Here is a 24,010-nt window from a genome sequence, read left to right as displayed (position 1 = left end):
TAGAAAGAAAATTTTAATAAAACAGAAAGATATTTGCAGAAAATATCTAGATTTTAATTGTTCATAAAATAGTTTAGATAAGGTACTCTCTGCTTAGTTACAGAATAAGAGAGGGAAAATGCATTATATTCTTAGAAATTCAGCTATTCTCTTAGATACTCTTGGACCAACAGCATGAGACATTCTCCTTTCTGTGTTGCAATGATCTGCCTGCTGTGCCAAGAGCTGTTTTCCAAATCTTTGATTGGTGATTCAATTCATGTTAAAGAACACTACCATAACAGGGTGAGTTACATCAGAAGTTCTACAAAGTACTGGTAGATTAAGTGTAGTATCTGGAGAAAGTGAAATTATCTCAGACCTCTGTACAATGTTATTGTTCCCTCTTTCTGATAATAATCCCCCCTAGTTCTGAAACAATCCCCCACCTTCTTGGCTCCAAATCCTGTTTTAAGTAATTTTGACCTTCAAAAGACAAGATGATTGAATTCTGACTTGTACATCCATTATTTTTGGCTATAGGTGTTGAGGCTTCATAAACTTGCAGTCTGTCTGTGCCATTTTGTGTACTGGGGTTCCAAGAGACAGAAAGTATATTCCTCATTAAGGGGCTATGTTCAAAAGCACAAAGGGCAGGTAGGCACCCAACTCCCATTGAAAAATCAGTGGAAGTTGGGTGCCTGACTCCCATCTGTGACTTTGAAAAATCTCTCCCTATAATCCCTCTTACCAACTTTCACTTGCTATGGAACAAATATTAGTGACATACCACATTCTCTGTCACACTGCTCAGTTCCTTTATGTTAGGGTTGTTTATTTCCTACAAAATTAAGTTCTACTCTAGTACCTGAATGAATGTATAACCAAAGGGAGAAAAAAAGAAGAAATACACCTTAGTTATTGGTCCAATACTGAGACTTGTCAAGTTTCCTCAACTCCTAAAACCAGATCCAAAGCCCTTTAAAGTCAGTAGACTTTGGATCAGTAGACAGGCTCCTAGAGAGCAGAAGATACTCAGTAGCTCGCTTTACTTGGCCCTACATTTCTAAAACAACATAAACAACAAAATCTAGCATGGTCAAGAAGGGTCTTATTCAAAGTGTATTGAAAACTCAATGAGAGTTTGGTCACTGACTTAATCCTCAATCCTACAAATACTTACACTTGTACTTAATGTTATTCACATGAGCAGTTGTAGTAGTACTCATGTGCATAAAGTTAAACACATGCATAAGTGTTTGCAGAATTTGAACATTAAATTGGAGCAGGATCAGGCTTTTGATTTCCCTTGAAACAAACCTTTGCATTTTCATAAATTTGCTTGATCACATTTTCCTGAGAAAATATAGTACACAGCCCCATCTAGCCTGTGCCCCACTTCGGCAAAGGACTTATGCATGTGCTTACCTTTGACATATTTAAGTGCTTTGCTTAAGAGGAGTGGGGTTAATCATATGCCTAAAGTTATAACATGAAACTACTCACTGCTTTCCTGAACTGTGGCCTAATTGAGAAAGTGCCTGGCAATGACTTGAATATAAATAATTGGATTTACAGTAAACGTATTTTTATATATTACAGAAATCACAAGCAGTAAATTAACAATACTCATTTAACTTGCCAGAAAAATATCTCAATATATAAATGCTTTAAACTGTATAAGTCAATCCAACTTGAATTAATTTAATTATTTTTCATGGGCTTTTCATTACAACTTTGTAAAAAAATACAATATATTTCCATACTTAAACAAAGTTGTCTCAAGGGGGATTTTGTAAAAAAAACAATAAAAAATGTTTAAGATTCCAAAGCATTACCATATGTAGACTTCAATATTATAAATGCACTTATAGTATATCTCAATATATTAAAAAATCAGATTCTTTCACTTGCTATCAAGCCCTGAATTCAATGTTCTGTTTCCCCTTTAGGAGATGATGATGGCTCTGTATCTGTAAGAATGCAACTGTAATGTCCTAAAAGAGATGCACACTCCCTGGTCAGTGATTATGTCATGAATGGAATGTAGGTCTCCTGCTCTAACCAACAGGCCACATATTTTTGTCAATCTCAGCAGCTGGGCAAGGACTGAGTGGGCCTGGTAATTTAACTACACTATTACCCACGTTTTGTCCACATTAGAGTTAAGACAGCAGCTGAGTAGTATCAAGAAGCCTGCATTGGCATAACTAAAATTTAGAGGATAGACCGACAACTTTTTTTCAGGTGCTGTCATTCTGGTACCTTTCACAAGTGCTAAGTTATTTAATTGTTACTGTTAAGCATACAATACTGTTCAAAATATGCTAAGCATTTTCTAAGCACGGAAAAGACAATTTATATTTTAATAAAATGAAAATAATGTTAACCTGTTCACATGGTACATGTGTCAATTTATTACATTCCCAATTAATTCTATAGATAACCTCATTCTATCTTCACTAATTGAAGGACCTAAGAAAAGTGTATCAATTAAAACAAGCACAGCCATTCTCAAAATCAAATCTGCACTTTTTTTACACTGTAGCCATTAGAGGATTGTATATGAACTCTCCTATACATTAAGATGAATTAACATCCTATGATCATTGAGGGCTAGCTGATATCCAGTATTTCCCCTGGCCATTGCTATTAACAATCAAGGGGAATTCAAAGCTAGATACCAAGTTTATGACAGGACCCTATTTCTTAATTTCTCTGGAGCGTTAAATAGTAAAAGTGGAGTTTTTTAACAAGACTGTTATTTAACCCATTGAGAAATAGAACTGGTTTTCTAAATACTTTCAGTGTTAGCTTTCTAGTTCAGAAAGAAAATTCTGTGCTAATAAATAACATACATATACTAGACAAATGTTTTGAGGTTTAATTAAAAGTGTAGCTGCTTATTGACTATTATTGGATCCTTATATGTAAAGGGGAAATCTTGTCCAAGTTTGCCTATTTTCTTTTCTTTACACATTTTTTGTAATAATCCCATCTTTAGGAGTTATCAGTTTAAATAGGATATGTAGAGAAGAATGAATTAGTAAAATTGTGAGTATTTCTGACAAATATTGTGCTTATATAAAATCAGGTATTGTCATTCAGAAAAAAACCCATAATCCCTTTCATTATCATTTCACAGTTCACTGGCATTCATTTTCTAAGGACAACTAATGACTACCTTTGGCTCATCATGTCTGTATTCTATTTCAACATACTGCATTAATACAAAAAAATGCTGCCTTAGAATGTTTGCTTAGCATTTGTGTCTTCAATTATATGCATTTCCCCTTGAAGAGATTTGAAAAATTACTATGCTAAAGATAATATAGTTTTATGTAAATAAAAAGCAGGAGCTACAGAATAAGAGATTCCCTAAATAGACATATTACAATGAAAGCAGCCTCTCCTTGATGATCTCGGTTTATTTCCATCAGATTTTGGGGACAGAGTAGGAGAAAAGAAAGGTTTTTCTTAAAACAGATTAGGACAGGGAAGATGTTCAATAGTCAATTGCTTTACCAGGTTTGTCTTGGAAATGGATATCAGACACTAGAATTACACAAGAAATGACTGCCATCTTCAGGAAAGGTTCAACATTGAATCAGCATTTATTCGCTGCAAACACACGTTTATTAAAGTTGTGACGAAAAGCAAGTGTAATTCAGCAAAAAATACTTTTCCAAACCCCATATCCCTCCATACAATTAAAGAGAATGAGAAATTCCTGTACCAAATCTCAGGTTTCAGAGTAGCAGCCGTGTTAGTCTGTATCCGCAAAAAGAAAGGGAGGACTTGTGGCACCTTAGAGACTAACAAATTTATCTGAGCATAAGCTACATGCTCAAATAAATTTGTTAGTCTCTAAGGTGCCACAAGTCCTCCTTTTCTTTGTACCAGATCTGACATCGTTTCCGGCCCAATGCCCTCCTCCAGCCTCAAAGAAACAGATCTGAAACATAGGGCTTTACAGGAATTATATGTGGCATACACACAACACGGAGAAACTGCAAATTTAACTCTTTGTGAACATCCGCTGCTTTGATTTCACAACACTGTATTCATGCTGTCACCTCTGAAATTCGCCTGCATTCCTTAACGGGGGTATGTGTGTGTGAGAGAGCGCGCACCACACGCAATTGATACCACTACATAACCTATTAATCGTAACAAATGGGGTAGTGAGGACAAGGAGACATAGATCTCTACATCAAACAGGGTAATGCTTACGCTGAATAAATCTGCGAGAACTAGAAGACGAAGATGTATTCACATCCTTACTTTGCATTCACCCTCCAAACACACCTCTGGAAGGACGTCCCTGCCTGCTCAGGCCATGGAAGCTAAAGCTGAAATGTGACAAAACCCACAAGCTCCTTTTCCCACCTCCTCACAGAGCTTCCTTCAGCTACATCAATTGCCACTCAAATCCAAATGCTGCATTTTATAAATCCGGATCGCAGGGCAGGCTCATTGGGGGAGGGGGGGGAGGAGAAAAGAAAGAAAGAAGGTCATTGACGTGCATCTGTTGCTTAATAAATCGAAACCGCGCTGGGAAAGAGAGACAGCCTGCGGTTCTTAACGTAGAAATCATCAACTAAACCCATCCTTCTACAAGCTTATGTCAAGAAGAAGGGAAGCAAACCCAAGCTACCAGACAACCTAGCAACCTAGACACCTGCCCGGCCCAGCTCCCACCTAGTCACCGTGCCCCCTGTCTTCCCCAACAAGCCAGCAGAGGTGGTATCGGCCGCATTCTGCTCTCAGCGACACCGCTACAAAATGCGGAGCAAGCCCATTGATGCCCGCTGAGCTAGTCCGGCCGTGCCCCGGTGTCACTGAGAGCACAATATGGCCCGTCCGCCCCGCTGCCTGCTTCTCCACCACTGCACCCTGGGCTATCTCGCCGGAGTCTGGCTCCATGGCAAAACACCATTTGCAGCCCTCAACATCTGTCGGGTGTTTGCACTCCATGTTGACACACAAGGCTGACGCCCGGAGCAGAGCTCGCGGGTCAGGCCAAGTGGGGAGAGCAATCAGCTGCGCATCAACCTGTCCGGATGCCCCAAGGTCCGGGGCTCTGGGAGGTGTGGGGGAGGGGGAATGCCCTTCCCGCTCCCAGCGCCTGCCGCATCCCCCGGACTTCCCGGGGCACCTCCCCTGCACACCCCAGGCAGGCGCGGGGGAGGGGGCAGCGGGCTGGCACTGAGAGGCTGCCGCCGGAGAACAGCATCCCTACCTCGGTGTCATAGAGCCGGAGGTCCAGCGAGTAGGGGTTGAGCAGGGACTCGTTGCGGATCTGATCCATGGCCAGCTGCACGGCGGGCAGCACGCCCCGGCCGATCTTGCTCTTCTGGTCCTCCTCCGACTGGCTGAGCGGCATCAAGCCCATGATGGAGATCGGCGTGGTGGCGTTGGGGGCCAGCCCGGCCGCCCCCCGGGAGTGTCCCCGCGCCCAGCCCAAGCACAGGAGCAGCAGCAGCATGGCAGGGCAGGCGGCGGCCGCGGCCGCGCGGGGTCTCTTCGGGGAGGGCGGCATGCTGCGGGCGGCGGCGGGGGCACGGGCTCCCTCACGCCGGGCGCATCGCTGGGTGGCCGCTTCCCCCGGCCAGGCAAAGGGCGGCGGGGATGGGCGCGGGCGACGCCGGGGTCTGCTGCCCGCTCTGCACCGGCACCCCCGGCAATAATCCTCCTGGCGATGGCGCCTCCTCCTCCCCAGGTCCGCCCGCCGCAGCCGGCCGCGGCAAGGCGCGGAGAGAGCCCCCCAGCCCGCAGCGGCCGGAGGGGACCTGCCTCCCCTTGCACTCAGCGCCGCAGCCGGCCCGCGCAGCCCCGCTCCGGCGCGCGGGGGGCGGCAGCCTCCATCGCGGAGCCGAGGCGCGGCGAAAGGGAAGGCTGCGGAGAGAAGCCCCCTCCGGCGGCCGGGCGGCGGAGCAGGGACGCGGTGCCGCGGCTGTGCCTGCGGGGTCTGGGGGAGACGCTAGTGCCGCATTCCCCTGAAGCCGCCGGCAGCCGCTCGCCCCCCCGCGGCCCGCGCCCCGCGGCTCGCCGGACGGGAGAGGCGGGAAGGGACAGTCTCCCGCTTTCCTCCGGGAATCCCAGCCAGGCGGCCCCGCCGCTGCATCCACGCCGCCGCCGCCCGCCGCCGCTGCTTGGGATTGTTGTCACCGGGCTTCTTCCCGCCGCACGGAATCGCTGCCGAGGAGGAGACAGCGGCGTCAGGAGATGCGGGTTTGGGCACCTCCACCAGCCTATAGGAGAGAGAGCGAGCGAGTGCTTGGGGGCGGGGGGCTCGCTCCTGGCAGCTGCACTCAGTGCCTGTGAATCCGAGATGTCTCCAGGTAGAAGGCTGCGCTGCGACCATAGAGGGACATCTGGAAACGCGGGGGTGTTCGGTGTGTCGAGGCTTTTCCATGGAAGGGCTCCATTTTCAGTCCGACTTTTGGATTAGAAGGAGATCTGTGGAAGCACAAACAGGTCATTACATGCCATGACTGGTATGTTGTCTGCCTGGGTGATTAGTACAGCTCCGCATATATTAGCCCCCTCCACGGAAAAATGTTTGTAATCAGCTGGCAAGAACTACCCTTCCCATTGCCCCATTCTAGGATCAAAACACTCTCCACACCCTTACAGTCACTCTGCAAGCCCATCCCACCCCATACACCCCTCCCCACACATACTGAGCACACACTAGCCCACAAATCCACAGACACGCTAAGCACAAAGCCTCAAACACACCCCACCTCGCGGACTTCCCTCCATCCCAAACAAATATGCAACCAGCCCCCTGCCTAACACCTGGAGTGCCCGCCCACGCGATACTCCGGGCCATATGTATTCTGCCCCTGTAGAATTTGGTATTTTTCAAGAGGCCATGGAATTCACCATTTTTCTGTAGCCTGGTGCCCTACAAATTCCCTTTTGTCTCCCTGCTTGCAGCTGCCACTAAATAAATGAATGTTTCAGCAGAATTTAGCGTTGTCTCCGTGGAGTTTAGAGGTTGTTGCCATAGAATTTGGCCCCATTGTGCCTCAGAGAATATGGGCCCTGTACATACTGTAGGCATTCATTCAAACCATGCAAACACTCTCCAGCCCACACTCACCTCCACATATCTCCCACCTGCACACATACTGCACACTTGATCGCGCCTGTACACACTATCCCATACCACTCTCACACAGGCACATTTTCCCCTGTGGAACAGAGGGACACTGTACACAGTCTCCTCCCCTGACTATATATTGCAAAGTCCCTCAACAGGGAGGCTTTAACTCAAACCACAAAGAGAGTCCAGGCAGCAATGTAGGTCTGTCTTTGTTTCTTTAGCACTGGAGGTTAACCACACAGGGAGTGATCAGAGAACACTGAGCTATGTACAACGAAATGCTTCAGACTCCTCCCTTTTTATAAATACTAATTCTTTTCCTAAAATCACCAGGGATCTCATTACAGGTTCCACATCTTTTCTCTTAAGCAAGATGTTAGCATTGGCCAATAAATCTTACTTATATCACATATGTACTGGTGCTATTGTTGTGATAAATTCGAATAACAGGAAATTACATTGATAGATCAATAATTTTAAAGCCAGAAGGGAGCCTTATAATCATCTAGCCTGACCTCCTGCATAACACAGGCCGTATAATTTTGCCCAGTAATTCCTGCATCCAGCCTATAACTTCTGGTTGAGAAACAGTATATCTTTTCAGAGTGGTAGCTGTGTCAGTCTGTATCAGCAGAAAGAATGAGGAGTACTTTTGGCACAAGTATATCTTTTAGAAAGATATCTGATCTTAATCTGAAGACTTCAAATAATGGAGATTCCATCCCATCTCTTGGAAAGTTGTTCCAATGGTTTACTACTCTGTTAAAAATGTGCATCTTATTTTCAGTTAGAATTTGTCTAGCTTCAGTTTCCAGTCACTGCCTTTGTCTGCTAAATAAAGGAGCTCTTGCTGACAGAAATCTTCTCCATCTAGATACTTGATCACATCATTATGCACTTTGTAACCTGTCTGATAAACAAAATTGATTGAGCTTCTTGAGAATGTCACTGTAAGGCAGGTTTTTCTGACTTTGAATCATTCTTGGAGGCCTTTTTCTGGACCCCTTGTGATGCTTCTTAGAGGTACCCAGGGTTGTGAGGCACCTCGCTATTACCTGCCCTTAGCACGAGGAAGCCTTGTCTATGCCTGCTGTGGGTGAGCTTCCCAACTGTACCAACCACAGACAATACAAACACTCCTCTCTAGGCCTCACAGGCCCAGCTGTCAGTGTAGAGGTTAGCAAGAAGCACGCTCCAAACCTCAAGCCCTCCGAGTGTCTCCCTCAAGTGTCCAGCCCCTGGCCCTGTGGACACTCTCAGTATTCAGTCTGCTGCTGCCAAAGAAGCAGCACATCCCAGTTTACCAGTTTCACCTCATATCACCACCACTGTTCCCTCTAAGCTGTGCGCGTGTGCGTGTGCACACAGATCCTAAACCCTGCACACAAGGTGAAACACCACGAACACAAAATTTTGCACAGAAGCACAAAAATTTGCACAGAAGACATTTTTTGTGCATATGGCCTGTCAAAAATTAGAGGGAACCTTGATCACCACTCCACTTAATTCACAGCACTTACATTTGTTTGTAGTGAAATCAAATATACATTTATTTAACAAAGCATTGAGATTCAAAGTAGTAGCAAGAAGTAAGTTTGAAACAAATGGCTAGATCGGGGTCAGCAACCTTCGGCACGCAGCCCATCAGGGTAATCCGCTGGCGGGCTGCGAGACATTTTGTTTACATTGACCGTCAGAAGGCACGGCTGCCTGCAGCTCCCAGTGGCCACGGTTCACCATTCCCGGCCAATGGGAGCTGTGAGACGCAGCGCAGGCCTCAGGGACTTGCTGGCCGCTGCTTCCTGCAGCTCCCAGTGTCTGGGAACAATGAACCACGGCCACTGGGAGCTGCGGGGGGACGTGCCTGCGGATGGTCAACATAAACAAAATGTCTCGCAACCCGCCAGCGGATTACCCTGATGGGCCACATGCCGAAGGTTGCCGACCCCTGGGCTAGACACAAAATAAAATCATGACGTATTCTAGAGCCTGGATGTAATTCACAAAATAGTCTCATGTCCCTTAGAGTATTGTTCACTCAAAATCCTTGCAGTGCTTTATAGTCAGGCTGGCTGTGACCATTCTTGCAAGAGGCAAGTATATTGTCAGTTTGCCTCAGTGTGTCCCTTTGCACTCCAAGATATGTCAGACCAATCCTTTCTCTTTATTCATAAACAGGACACCCTCCTGATGTTTGTTTCACCCTGTAGATTTCCTCTCTTGTGGATTTCACTCTCTCTCAAGTTACACCTGGCTCAGTATGAAAATAGGCATGCATTGTGAGGCATACAATATACATTAGATATATGACCAGACAGGGGGATACCTTCTGCTTGAGAGGACCATTTCTGAGATACATCACCTCTTGCTGAACTGCCTCAAATCCAAGACCTTAAGAGCATAATTTTCAGTTTATTTAACAAATACACCAGTGGATTACTGGCTTTCAGTAAAAACCCCATATGCCACCCTTTGGTGAACTATTATGCAGCTATGACAGATCCAGATGGCACCAATGGGTCCCCGAGTCAAACCTTTCCAGTTCTTCAACATCCTTTTAGAAGTGTTGGCACCAGAACTGGATATTCCAGTGCTGTTTACAGAGGTAATACCACCTCCTACTCCTAATTAATATTCCCCTCTGTACTTCAAGAATAGTCTTAGCCCTCTTAGCCACAGTATTGCCTGGGATCTCATGACCACTAGATTATCCACCATGACTCCCAAATCCTATTCAGAGTCACTGCTTTCCAGAATGCAATTCCCTGTCCTGTAAGTGTGACCTATACTCTTTGAGTTGGATGAAAAAAAGATGTTAGGTGTTGTGACACTGAGCGTCACAAGGCCTAACGTGTAGATGCCTAGAAGTTGCGATTCACAAAGCCTGAGTTAGGCACCTAGGCTCCTTATACAATGAATGGTGACAAATATGCACCTCAGACTGTGATTCAAAAAACCCAGTGCTCTAGGCAGGGAACTGCCTAAACTAGCCATTCGGTGATGTTGACCAGAGGGGATGTATGCTAAGCCCCGTTCCTCTTGCTGAGCTAGGCAATAAGTCCAGGCTGTGGGGAGGCATCAATCTCTGCTTGGGTTTCTCAGCTGTGAATGCTCTCCTGGAGTTAGGCACCTACAACATTTTACTAAAAGCTAAGTAGGGGAGGTGCCCACCTTAGAGCTCAGTGTTTCAAGCACTCACCTGGGATTTGGTAAACCAAGGTTCACTTTCCCCCCACCCTGCCTTCTTTGCCAAAGTGGGAGAAAGAATTTGAATAGAAATCTCCCAACTGTCAGGAAAGTGAGCACACCCCTGAGCTATGGGATATTCTGATAAGTGGCTTTCTTAGCCTCTCCTGTTGAAGCTGTTCCATTGTGGATGCATAATGAAAGAGTGGTTAGAGTAGGGGGACTAAACCTGGGGTCTCCCACATCCCAGGTAGGTGTCCTAGCCACTGGACTACAGAGTCATCCTCAGTGCACAAGCAACCTTAATCTTGGCATTTCCTAACATTTGAGTGTTTTACTTTGAAATCTTAAATATGTTCTTTTTTGAAATGTTGGGCTAGGTTTACATAAACCCCAGAGGAAAAGGAGATGCTGTTGACCCCTTAGTCCCAAAAGCCTGGCACCAAGAGCATTCACCTGGGATGTGGGAGACCAGATTCAAACCCCCCACTTTAGAGCAGGGATTTGAATCTGGGTCTCCTACATCCCAGGAAAATTCCCTAATATCCAGGTATTCTGGGATAGGTCTTTTTCAGTCTCTGCTGTTGAGCTGTTCCGCTTTGGATGAAATAATAAATATTCATTGGGCCACAGAGAAAGAATCAGAGAATATTAGGGTTGGAAGAGACCTCAGGAGGTCATCTAGTCCAATCCCCTGCTCAGTGACTCTAAAACCTGATGACTAAGGCATTTACCTAGGACAGGGGACTCCAGGCTTCCAGTCCCTTCTCTAAGTGAACAGTTAATCACTTATTCAAAGTGGAACAGCTTCAATAGGAGAGACCCCAGGAGGGCCTGATGGTGAGGGCACTCATCTAGCATGTGCGAAACCTGACTTCGAGTGTCTGCTATATTGCTGATTTCACTTCCTTTCTTAACCAGGATGTTTTTTTAACCAAAGTAGCCTTCTTTTATGATTGTAGAATTGTATTTTTGGACTTCTAGTAAAATAGTCTTACACAATTATTTTCAAAAAGAACGAGGAGTACTTGTGGCACCTTAGAGGCTAACAAATTTATTTGAGCATAAGCTTTCATGGGCTAAAACCCACTTCATCGGATGCATGCAGTGGAGAATACAGTAGGAAGATATATATATATATACACATACACACACACAGAGAACATGAAACAATGGGTGTTCCTATACACACTATTATGAGAGTGGTCAATTAAGGTAAGCTATTATTAGCAGGAAAAAAAACCCTTTTGTAGTGATAATCAGGATGGCCCATTTCCAACAGTTGACAAGAAGGTGAGAGTAACAGTAGGGGGGTGGGAAATAAGCATGGGGAAATAGTTTTACTTTGTGTAATGACCCATCCACTCCCAGTCTTTATTCAAGCGGGCTTTGTTGCAAGGATAGGTTCCTGGGTTTAGTGTTTTTGTTGTGTGGTGTGTGGTTGCTGGTGAGTATTTGCTTCAGGTTAGAGGGCTGTCTGGAAGCAAGGACTGGCCTGTCTCCCAAAATCTGTGAGAATCAGGGATCGTCCTTCAGGATAGGTTGTAGATCCTTGATTTGTGCTGGAGAGGTTTTAGCTGGGGGCTGAAGGTGACAGCTAGTGGCGTTCTGTTACTTTCTTTGTTGGGCCTGTCCTGTAGTAGGTGACTTCTGGGTACTCTTCTGGCTCTGAAAATCTGTTTCTTCACTTCAGCAGGTGGGTATTGTAGTTGTAAGAACGCTTGATAGAGATCTTGTAGGTGTTTGTCTTTGTCTGAGGGGTTGGAGCAAGTGCGGTTGTATCTTAGAGCTTGGCTGTTGACAATGGATCATGTGGTGTGGTCTGGATGAAAGCTGGAGGCATGTAGGTAAGTATAGTGGTCAGTAGGTTTCCGGTATAGGGTGGTGTTTATGTGACCATCGCTTATTAGCACTGTAGTGTCCAGGAAGTGGATCTCTTGTGTGGACGGTCCAGGCCCGCTGCCAACTCTGTCCACATATCTATTCAAAAAACACCATCATAGGACCGAATCACATCAGCCACACTATCAGAGGCTCGTTCACCTGCACATCTACCAGTGTGATACATGCCATCATGTACCAGCAATGCCCCTCTGCCACGTACATTGGCCAAACCGGACAGTCTCTACGTAAAAGAATAAATGGACACAAATCAGACGTCAAGAATTATAACATTCAAAAACCAGTCGGAGAACACTTCAATTTCTCTGGTCACTTGATTACAGACCTAAAAGTCGCAATATTACAACAAAAAAACTTCAGAAACAGACTCCAACGAGAGACTGTTGAATTGGAATTAATTTGCAAATGGGACACCATTAAATTAGGCTTGAATAAAGACTGGAAGTGGGTGGGTCATTAAACAAAGTAAAACTATTTCCCCGTGCTTATTTCCCACCCCCCGCTACTGTTACTCTCACCTTCTTGTCAACGGTTGGAAATGGGCCATCCTGATTATCACTACAAAAGGTTTTTTTCTCCTGCTGATAATAGCTCACCTTAATTGACCACTCTCATTATAGTGTGTATGGGAACACCCATTTTTTCATGTTCTTGGTGTGTGTGTATGTATATATATCTTCCTACTGTATTCTCCACTGCATGCATCCGATGAAGTGGCTTTTAGCCCATGAAAGCTTATGCCCAAATAAATTTGTTAGTCTCTAAGGTGCCACAAGTACTCCTCGTTCTTTTTGCTGATTCAGACTAACACGGCTACCACTCTGAAACCTGTCACAATTATTTTTATTTTTCTGTTTAATTTTCCCCTCTCAATCAGTTTGGTCATAATTGTTTTAGCCTTGGGAAAATGCTCATTTTAAATATATATAATTGCTAGGGTATATTCTGTGTGCACATAATAAATGTAATCAGGTCATAATCAGTTACACAAAACCATCAATTTATAGTTCAGTGATCAATTCATATATATCTATGAGAAATGAGTTCTAATATAGAATTACCTTAAATTGAATTAATAGTTTTTTTGCTAGAAAATTATCATCTATTATTTTATTAGAAACTACAAGAATGTTTTACTAGTAGCAGGATGAGACCTGCAGCATATGTCCCCCAGAATGTAATTCCCCAGAATAACACAGGTCTTCTTTCTACACATTACTGGTTGATGCTTAAGGAGGTGCTTAGGCTCATCTGTTTTCTTATTTGGTGGTCAACAACAGGTCTATACCAGTACCTCCTTCTTATGCTTTCTTAGTTAGCATATTGATTCATAAGCACAGCAGGTCCTATGCTTCTGAGTTGTCAATAAGTCTAAAATTGGTAATGGCATCTTTGATGTAGAATGCCACCCCCCACCCCTGCTGCCTGCTCTTTCCTTCCTAAAGAGGGTATATCCAGTGATTTTAGCATTCTAGTCATGTGAATCCTCCCACCAGGATTCAAAGTAATAACAATTTTGCCAAATATCTGATAAATTATTTCCAATTTCTCTCATTTGTTACCTAGTCTTCTGGCACTGGTATACAGGCAGTTAAAGAATTTATTCTCTTTACATTTCTTGACACCTTTATTACATTCATGATATCTTGAGTGTGAATTATATGTCTGAGCATACAATGGGAGATGGCTCAATACTCTGCAAAACGAAATAGTCCTATGTTACTCAACTTACCAAGACAATGATTCACCTCCAGTACCTTCTGCTGTCTGTTCTTGCTTTGTGAAATATGAAGTATCTCTCAGAAGATAACCTGTACTTTCTTCTCCTTCAGCTCCCTTTTGAAATCCCTGAGGTTTTTAATAATCTGTGAAGTGTCAGTGGAGCCATGTAATTCATGCCAGTATGTACCATACTATTGTATTCATAAATGTGTGCATACAACTGCATGCTCCTAACTTTAAAAATCTCTCCTTAGACGTCTTGATAAGTGTATCTTTATTTCTTCACACCCTTCCAAACTGTGTGTATTACAACAAAATAAATCAAATTAAACTACAAAAAATCTCCAATTTAAAAGTTTTTAGAGCATCCAAATACAATAAAATAAAATTAAAAGGTGCATACTTCCATTTGAATTACCAAGCTAATAGCATCAGTTGTTTTTAAGCACGATTGCACAAAACAATAAAATAAGAATTACATAATAAAATAAAGGAACACAATTCCATCAGTCTTTGTTAGGAAACCAACATATATTTCCCCTTCTTCAGAAATATTTACTCAATATATATAAAAACAACAGTAAAAACCAACAGTTTACACAATCTTTGTGTTAGCAGAGCAAGGGGGAGACATTGCTTCCAATTTATTGCTGACCTATATAGGTACAACAAACCCTTTTGTAGTCCCAGTGCTCTCATAGAAAATTCAACATTCCTCCACCATGGAGGGTCGCTCAGGGTGCTTGTGTGGAGACAGTAGTCATTTCTCGTGTTTTGTTTTTAATAATGGGATTATTTCCCATTTTTTGATGTACAGAGAGTCCAGCCAGCCCGTGCCCCAGTGTATCCAAGGCCCACAACTCTATAATGGGTTAGCTTCTGTTCAGGGAAAACAGAGGAAAGAGAAATAGAAAAATATAGAATAAAATAAATTGGCCAATGACTTCAAGAATGTAGGATAAGGAGACTCAGGATCCATAGGTATATCCTTGTCTTGAGCAATTAACCCTTACCTGCTTATGGATTTCTAATTAGTAGCTCCCAGAGAAGGGAACCCACCTGCCTAACAGTCAGCTACTCCCCAGCTTCATCACCTTAAGTGGAAGTGGTAAAGACAGGTGCTGTCTTCTGCCTCTTTTTAAATGGCACTACTCTGTTAGAAGCTTTTCATTATCTATACCAGTGGTTTTCAACATGTGATCCGCAGACCTCTGGGGGTCCACAAACTATGGCAAGGTGTCCGCAAAAAGTAGTTATTACCATAGAACAGTGGTTTTCAACCTGGAGGCCGCAGACTATGGCTAAGATATCCAAAGGGATCTGCACCTTCATTCAAAAATTTTTAGGAGTTGAAAAATGAAATAAGGTTGAAAACCACTGGTTGCAATAAACAAATCCTTTGAAAGGTGACTTTCTCCCTTTTTCTCACCCAAGAGTACATTTTTCCACTCATGGATAAAAGCAACCAGAAAAAATTCAGGGTCTTCTGGGGTGTGTGTGTGAGTAAACCACCTTACCTCATTATAGAGATGCTTTTCTTCATTATGTGTACAGAGAGAACAGAGACTGTAATTAAAGCAGAGGCTGGCCTATCCATTCTAAAACCTCTATTTTCACTGGATTGTAAATGTTCCTCAAAGCTGAGCTGAAAATTGTCATGCCCTATATCAATCCAAGGCATTTCCCCCCTGAAAACATGAGGAAAATCTGTTCTGCCATTTCTGAGTTCAGGCAGGTAGAAGGAGACACTTTTTCTACTTTAGAAAAGTATGCTGTCTTTCGCACTCAACTCAGAAATGGATGAATTCTAAAACATAAAGGAAGATGTACTAATAATTCAAAACGAACTATCTTCAAATTTTAAAACCATTATTAATGTTTGAAAGTAACATTCTGGCATACACTACTTTTTAAGTTATAATTTTTCTGATGTACTTGATGTAGGGATATGTACTAATATAAAGAATTAGTGTAGAGATTGTCCATAATTTTGGTAGTCTCTCCATTTCCACATCTAATTATGGTTTACTTCCCACACAATGGGTCCAGTCCTGAAATATTTTGTTGCTAGTATGCTACTGACTACCATGCATAGTCTCATAGAACTCATTTGGACAACTCATATTTGTAAGCATTACATCCAGTAGTAATGACTTACCAGATCAATGTCCGAACGAAAATCAGTTTGTAGTCATTTTAGTTTGTTATGATTAGGTATTGTTATTCTGTGGATTCTGACAATATTCCCTCTACTACTACCCGAAGTTAACTTGGGAGGCATACAGAAACTATATTGGTACAAAGTTAAGGTTATCATACTGAAGTTCATTTGCCAACATTACCAATATATAAGATTTTTATTGCTTCAACTGTGCAGCTTTATGGACTACATACATTGTACTGTACATGGAATATAATCAAGTTAACATGCTATGGAAACCTTAATTTTTTATATACTGATTTCTGGGCTTCACTTTTCAATCTTAATGTTACAGTAATGTAGTTTTTTCATTAACTCTTCTGCAGCCTCCCAGCACCTGGGAACCCTCCTTTAAGAGTTCTGGAGGCAACTATCAAAACAAAAGTGTCTCCAGTTGAAAAGTGCTTCCTAAGTTATTAGGCTTAGGGGGTCCCAGAGCCAAAATGCAGATACAGAACCTCCACGTGATGGCACTGGCTTTGTGTAGATTTCCTGTGAGCTCTGGGTGAAGGGCAGTCCCACTGAGGTCAAAAGCTGCCCTCAGTTTAGTGGGTCTTCTTAAAATGGCTGCTGTCTCTCATTTTACTCAATGGGGCTGATGCCACAGGCTGTCCTTAGCAAATCTAGGATCTGCCTTCCACTGTTCCTAAAGTGAGTGAAACTCAGCTGCCCATAGCAAAGATGCTGGCCCCTATGCTGTCATGAGTCAGAGGAGAACACTGGGAGGAGACGAGGAATTGTGATGGTAGTTATCTTTGCTAAGGCAACCTGCAACCTCAGTAGCAGTGACAACAATGTGAGATGGTGGCCATTTTGAAAGAGGGCAACTTTTCATAAGTTTATTTGAAGAAGACCAGTATTCTTCTGTGGAAAGATGAACTTGAGTTTTAAAGAATTTTTAAAAATCCGTAATCTTATTTCCCACCCCCAAAATATCCTTTGTACCATATCTGCACTTTGGACTAAATAATGAAAGAATCGTTGGGCCAGAAAGAAAGCTTCATAATGACTCAGTAGCCTGTGGTTTAGTGCATGGCCCTGGGATGTGGGAGACACAGGATCCAATTCTCCTGCTTCAGTCACTTCTTTATTTATTGTCCACAGTGGAACAGCTTTAGCAGGAGAGACCGAGGGAGCCCTTCATACCAGAATATGCCGTAGCTCAGTAGCTAGGGCACTTGAGTGAGAGGTGGAAAGACTCTGTTCAGATCCCTTCTTTCACTTTCAGGCAAAGGGAGGGCTTGAACTAGGAGGTCTCTCACATCCCAGGTGAGTATCCTAATCCATGGGCTAAAAGGTGCAGGAGAACCTCCCCATCAGCTTCTTGCTAAAACAGCAAAGGTTTGCAGCTGAGATGCCTGAGAAGAAATAGGTGTCTCCCTGTAGCCTGCATTTATGCCCATCTTTAAGAGAGGGATTGGACATAGCACAAACTTCTCAATTTGGCGTCTCATCTTGGCTAGCTTAGATGAGGAGTGGTCTAGGGTGTTGACTTTTACAAATCTCAATTAGAGCAAAACTTCTCTTTAATGCAGACTCTAGCAGGAAGTAAGATTGCAACAAATACTGGAGCCGAATACCCTAGAGATGTGATGTTCCAGGTAAGGTGTGCAGGCTTTGAATGATTAAACTGATGGAGCTCAGTTTAGTAAGGGTCTGTCTGCATAGGTAAGGACTTAATTGAGGGTTAGCTACTTCTGCATAAGGCATCATTAAGACTTCTGTTGCAGGATATGTTTAGCAGCAAAAGGAAACTTAGTGGTAGGGAAAATCAGGAAAAACTGTATGTATTTGAGAAATGCAGCTTTGAGAAATTCTCCTCCTGGTTTACCCTTGCAAGCCTAGATCATGGCTACATGCATAGAGCCTAGAGCAAGACTTTTTAGGAGTGGAGGTAAAGGACCTAGCAGAACAAAGAACCGCTCTGGTTGTGTTATGATAATCCCTTAAAGAAAAGCTCTAATTTTGTTATCCATTAGGTCTTTGAGGGAAGTGGCAATCACAGAAGACATAGTCTTATTGACCCAGTAAAGGGAATTAGAACCTACCTTAGAGCCAAATTTATTCTTCTGCTTTTCCTTAGGATTTTATGCAGATTAATATAGGCCTGCGAGTAAATATCCATTCTTCTACTGAGCAATGTGCAGTCACTGCCTCTTCCAAAAAAATTAAACAGCAGGAAAGAATATCTTTCTTGTTTTGTGTGTTCTTAAGGGAAGCCTTAGAAAAGGAAAAATAACACAGAGATTTCCCTTCTTGAACTGCCAGCTCCCTGTTCACTTTCAGGATAATGTTATCAATATATCCAGAGTTGCAAGTTCTAAGTCCTTCTCACAAGCTACATGGCAGAAGAAGAAAAGAGGTCACTCCAACCCAGGAGGAAACAGGACACCTTGTGGTGTGTGTGTGTCAGTTTATTTGTTTTATTCTGTTTGAAGAGGTTGTCTTGGTCCCTTTGAAAGTTTTTTTAAAGGAATCCCTTCAAAGGTTAACCTTATGACTGTGACACAGGCTTGTTCTGTAAGTTCCCCAGTGTGGCAGGCAGAGCTGAGACAGCAATCTCCCTCCAAGTATTTACCATAGAGTTGTTAAGGAACAGTCCAGAGACTGTACTGTGACTATGAAAGCAGCCTCTCATGGAAACATGAGCCCCCAGGGGGACTAGAATTCTCTGATGAGGCCAAACAGACACAGAAGTTAACAGAAGCTAGTGTGGCATAGCCAGATTCAGGATGATTGGAACGAAGGCCAGGGATGGACAGTGTTGAGGTCAAATAAGCAACATTTTATTCAGGATCATAAAGGTCTCATGATTGACAAGCATCCCATGAAAGAAGGTCCCAGGGTGGCTGGAGTAATCTGTGGCATGACCCGGGTGATATCCATATGTGAGAGGATAAGGGTAAAATGTTAAATGGCCCTGCCATAGTACACATAGAATCATAGAATCATAGAATATCAGGGTTGGAAGGGACCCCAGAAGGTCATCTAGTCCAACCCCCTGCTCAAAGCAGGACCAATTCCCAGTTAAATCATCCCAGCCAGGGCTTTGTCAAGCCTGACCTTAAAAACCTCTAAGGAAGGAGATTCTACCACCTCCCTAGGTAATGCATTCCAGTGTTTCACCACCCTCTTAGTGAAAAAGTTTTTCCTAATATCCAATCTAAACCTCCCCCACTGCAACTTGAGACCATTACTCCTCGTTCTGTCATCTGCTACCATTGAGAACAGTCTAGAGCCATCCTCTTTGGAACCCCCTTTCAGGTAGTTGAAAGCAGCTATCAAATCCCCCCTCATTCTTCTCTTCTGCAGGCTAAACAATCCCAGCTCCCTCAGCCTCTCCTCATAACTCATGTGTTCTAGTCCCCTAATAATTTTTGTTGCCCTTCGCTGGACTCTCTCCAATTTATCCACATCCTTCTTGAAGTGTGGGGCCCAAAACTGGACACAGTACTCCAGATGAGGCCTCACCAATGTCAAATAGAGGGGAACGATCACGTCCCTCGATCTGCTCGCTATGCCCCTACTTATACATCCCAAAATGCCATTGGCCTTCTTGGCAACAAGGGCACACTGCTGACTCATATCCAGCTTCTCGTTCACTGTCACCCCTAGGTCCTTTTCCGCAGAACTGCTGCCTAGCCATTCGGTCCCTAGTCTGTAGCTGTGCATTGGGTTCTTCCATCCTAAGTGCAGGACCCTGCACTTATCCTTATTGAACCTCATCAGATTTCTTTTGGCCCAATCCTCCAATTTGTCTAGGTCTTTCTGTATCCTATCCCTCCCCTCCAGCGTATCTACCACTCCTCCCAGTTTAGTATCATCCGCAAATTTGCTGAGAGTGCAATCCACACCATCCTCCAGATCATTTATGAAGATATTGAACAAAACCGGCCCCAGGACCGACCCTTGGGGTACTCCACTTGATACCGGCTGCCAACTAGACATGGAGCCATTGATCACTACCCGTTGAGCCCGACAATCTAGCCAGCTTTCTACCCACCTTGTAGTGCATTCATCCAGCCCATACTTCCTTAACTTGCTGACAAGAATACTGTGGGAGACCGTGTCAAAAGCTTTGCTAAAGTCAAGAAACAATACATCCACTGCTTTCCCTTCATCCACAGAACCAGTAATCTCATCATAAAAGGTGATTAGATTAGTCAGGCATGACCTTCCCTTGGTGAATCCATGCTGGCTGTTCCTGATCACTTTCCTCTCATGCAAGTGCTTCAGGATTGATTCTTGCTTCAGGATTGACACATGCAGGCTGTGGTGTGCTTATCAATACATGGACAGCTTCTATTTAAACAACTATATATTTATATATTACAAAGCACAGCAACGAGAAGTTGCTCTAAGCTTCAGCCAGCCAAAGCCTGGTCTGATCCCAGCTATCCAGAACCCTGTGTTTCAAAATGGGGGATAACCTTTGATTTCTGTAGGCATACCTTACTTCCTTACACGACAGCTACTGCACACATAGAGTGGATCCCCTTCGGCCATGATTTGGCCACATGCCCCACAAGGCCCCACCTTGCTCCCTGGCTGGCGTTAGTCTTGGTTGTAGCTCCACCCTCCCCTTGACACATCAATCCGTTCTCCACCAATGAGGTGAAGCCAAGAGTTCTCAACCCATCCCACTTAGGACTGAAGTCCACTGAAGGACTGATTCCCAGCCAGCCATGATCTCCCTCAAAGGGAACAGAATCTTACCATTTGGTTAAAGGCATACTCTGTCCAGGCAGATGCTGGATTGTGTACTGATCCTATAGCCAGGCACATTACTAGGCTACTGGGGTAAGAGAGGGAGAAGAGAAGCAGCAGGGGGCCTGGCACACACAAACCCTAGAGTCACCAGCTGAAAATCCCCATCAGAGAGAAGACTGCTATGCCATAGCTATAGAAGTACCAAACTGGTTCTGTGAGAGTGCCCCGACTTCTAAGTAAAGAGCCTGCAGTGCCTCAAATTTTTATCTCATGGTTGCTTCTGTGGTGAATTTATATATAGTTACCTCGTCGTTTCCTCAAACCAGAGGATGCACTGTGTGAATAAACAGAAGTTTTATGCAATTTTATGTTACTGGAAACCTAAACCTCACTGCTTTTCTTAACAGATGGTTCAGATGAGGCAGCAGGATTTCTCCCTGTACAATTCTGTTGTGAAGTCTGTTTTTCCTTCATCTTTGCATATCACCACCTACAGATGAAATCCTAAAGTCCTGACTCCCAGGTGCTACTAGCCAGTGAACAAAAGTGCTAATGAGTTTGAGCCTCTATTTAGTCCCTTCACAACTACTGCAATGCTACCTCACACTTTTATTTTATTGTGTCTTCCTCTCTTTCTCTCTCACGCACACAAACACAGTCAGTTCCAGAGGAACAGCCGTGTTAGTCTGTATTCGCAAAAAGAAAAGGAGTACTTGTGGCACCTTAGAGACTAACCAATTTATTTGAGCATGAGCTTTCGTGAGCTACAGCTCACTTCATCAGATGTTTACCGTGGAAACTGCAGCAGACTTTATATACACACAGAAATTATTTGTTCCTGTACTATATATACTGGACTGAAGCCACTACCCTATTTCTTTGTAGATTTTTAGGTATCAAAGGACAAATTCAATAGTAAGCCTAATGGCAATGTAAGTGGGTAAGGAAACAGTTGTAAATGGTTAGTGATAAAGTAGTGTAATTTACACTAATTTGGGATCCAGCAGGTGACTAAAACTAGTGCAATTTGTATACAAACAGGGAGAGCAAGGAGAGAGGTTATAAGAAAAAAAGAACTAACAAGAGTGTAAGATAGAACAGTTGTCTTTTCCTATGAGCTTAAATGTTGGAAGGATCAGGGCCAAAGATCAGAGGAAATTGTAAGAGAAAAGTATTGAGACCGCAAGAAGGAATTACTTACAAAAGAGTTTCTAAACTATTAATTCACAAATTATTTTATTAGATCCAATATCAGTTTCATCAACCAAATCCACAGAGGCAGAATTGTAAAGGTGCTTATAAAAACATTAGTTTTGCTACAATCTTGGAAGAACCTACATACATATCCTCTAAAGGCACAGAGTCCCCAACAATCATAAAATAAGTATGCAAATATGACATGAGTTCACCAGGATTCAGAAAAGGTATGGATGTTTATATGGATAACAAGAACATCCATGATTACAAAAGTAAGGATAAAAGAATAAATGTAAGTATTTTGGAAGAGATATAAACACTCATGCTTTAGCACATAAGTGGACCTCTGACAGAGATAAGGAAGAAACTTGCTTTATGGGCTGAAGCATCTGTTCCTTACCACTGTCAAAGACAAACTACTGGACTATGATAACTTGTCTGATTTAATATGGCAATTCCTATGCACTAAGCAGACAACGTCTTGTATAGATGCTAATTAAATATCCAGACTTTCAGCAGGAATGTACATGATGAATTGAACAGCTTGTTATTCATAATCAAAATTCTTAGAAAACAATTACAATCACGAAGACAAATGTTTAGATTAGCATCAATTACAAAAATTATCACTTAAATGTACTACAAAATAATTTGTTTTAATGATTTTTGTAGAAAAGGAGTGCATTAACAGTATCAATGAACTGAAGTTATCCATTTTTAAATGTATTTGCTTAATAACTGAACTTTGAATTAAAGCTTTAGTGTGAGTAATTATTACTATGAGTCTGATCTTGAACGATTTGTGCATGCAGAACTTCCATTTAAAGTACATAGCACACACTTCTAAAATTGGGCCCCATATGAATTTAATTTTTCCCACTAAGTCATTTTTAATATTGGTGCTTTATTTCTTAGACTAGTAAAAGATCAGTAATTAATCACTAATTTTACTCCAAAGATAACCTTAAGCAGTTTTATTAGGAATCTGTCAAGTACCATGAACATTTAAAATGTTATGACATTCAGTCAAATATGTGCAATCTGGAGTGTTTGTGCAAAATTATTAGGACCTAGTCTGGCTTGAGATGTAGACGTGCAACTCCACGTTGATTTCAATGAGATCTCTGCTCAACTTTCACATCTCAGGGCAGAATTTGACCTAAATTTACATTTTTGGAATTTAAAAGAAGAATCCTTAACTAATATCTGTTCAAAAGCCACCACTGTAGAATGTTTTAGAAAAATAAACATTTTAAAGTTACTGGCAGGTAGCATTAGTGCAATTACTTTCACTTCCTTACTTGCACACAGTAGGTTAAAAAAATATAGTCACATGTGGAAAAGCATAAAACATTTTAGAAACAGTATAGCTGCCAAGTAAAGAGAACAGTGGAAGAGGAGATTTCTGCAGCACAGTTTATTCGCAGTGCCCGTTCAATAGAGTTCAACCCTTAATGTCTTTTAGTGCTCCAGAAAACAAGGTTTATAACTTGTAAACAAGTTACAACTCTTTTCATACAAAAATAGATCAGCTATGTAATTTTTCCAGAGATTTCCTAGCTCTGACTAGAAAGTTAACATTTTCATATTCAGCCATACAGTTGATGACATCTGGATCAACTTCTTTCTTTGAAGAACCATTTTTGGTATTCTGAATTGCTACATGGTCGCAATAATGGTGCTGGATTTCCATTGTAAGAGTTAGACTCGGCTTGTAGGCACTTCTGGGTTTGTACATGGAACAAAGTACCATCCTACAAAAGATGATGGAAAATTATGATTTACAGCACAGTCGTAAAATTAGAGTTATTAATTAAATTTTACCATATTTTAAATGTAACAGGAAACATCTATATCTAAACTTATACTTTTCCTTAAGAGCACTGCATTGAATCCAAGGAGCCTGATGCCAAGGTCAAAAACTGTGTCTTTTGGGTTTACATGAATGTTGCTTTGCAGCACCGGGGCCCAAGAACCTCAATTCCTTTCTTACTGGCACA

General features: G+C 42.7%; 2 protein-coding genes across 3 annotated transcripts in view; both read right to left on the bottom strand.

Moving 5' to 3' along the window:
- GABBR2 (gamma-aminobutyric acid type B receptor subunit 2) overlaps positions 1-6,534 on the bottom strand; it is an 842,917-nt gene extending 836,383 nt beyond the window's left edge. The window contains exon 1 of one of the 2 annotated variants that reach the window (XM_073332465.1): positions 5,222-6,534. In XM_073332465.1, coding sequence (XP_073188566.1) covers positions 5,222-5,521 — 300 coding nt within the window. In that variant the 5' untranslated portion in view covers positions 5,522-6,534. The remainder of the gene's footprint in view (positions 1-5,221) is intronic. The other variant, XM_073332464.1, reaches the window with a different exon arrangement.
- A 15,496-nt stretch (positions 6,535-22,030) lies between these two features.
- GALNT12 (polypeptide N-acetylgalactosaminyltransferase 12) overlaps positions 22,031-24,010 on the bottom strand; it is an 87,156-nt gene continuing 85,176 nt past the window's right edge. The window contains exon 10 of the mRNA XM_073332463.1: positions 22,031-23,764. Coding sequence (XP_073188564.1) covers positions 23,627-23,764 — 138 coding nt within the window. The 3' untranslated portion in view covers positions 22,031-23,626. The remainder of the gene's footprint in view (positions 23,765-24,010) is intronic.

This window comes from Lepidochelys kempii, chromosome 2 (assembly GCF_965140265.1).
Source record: "Lepidochelys kempii isolate rLepKem1 chromosome 2, rLepKem1.hap2, whole genome shotgun sequence".
Lineage (NCBI taxonomy): Eukaryota > Metazoa > Chordata > Testudines > Cheloniidae > Lepidochelys > Lepidochelys kempii.
Note: the sequence above shows the minus strand (reverse complement) of the source record. Positions and strands in the feature narration are given on the sequence as shown.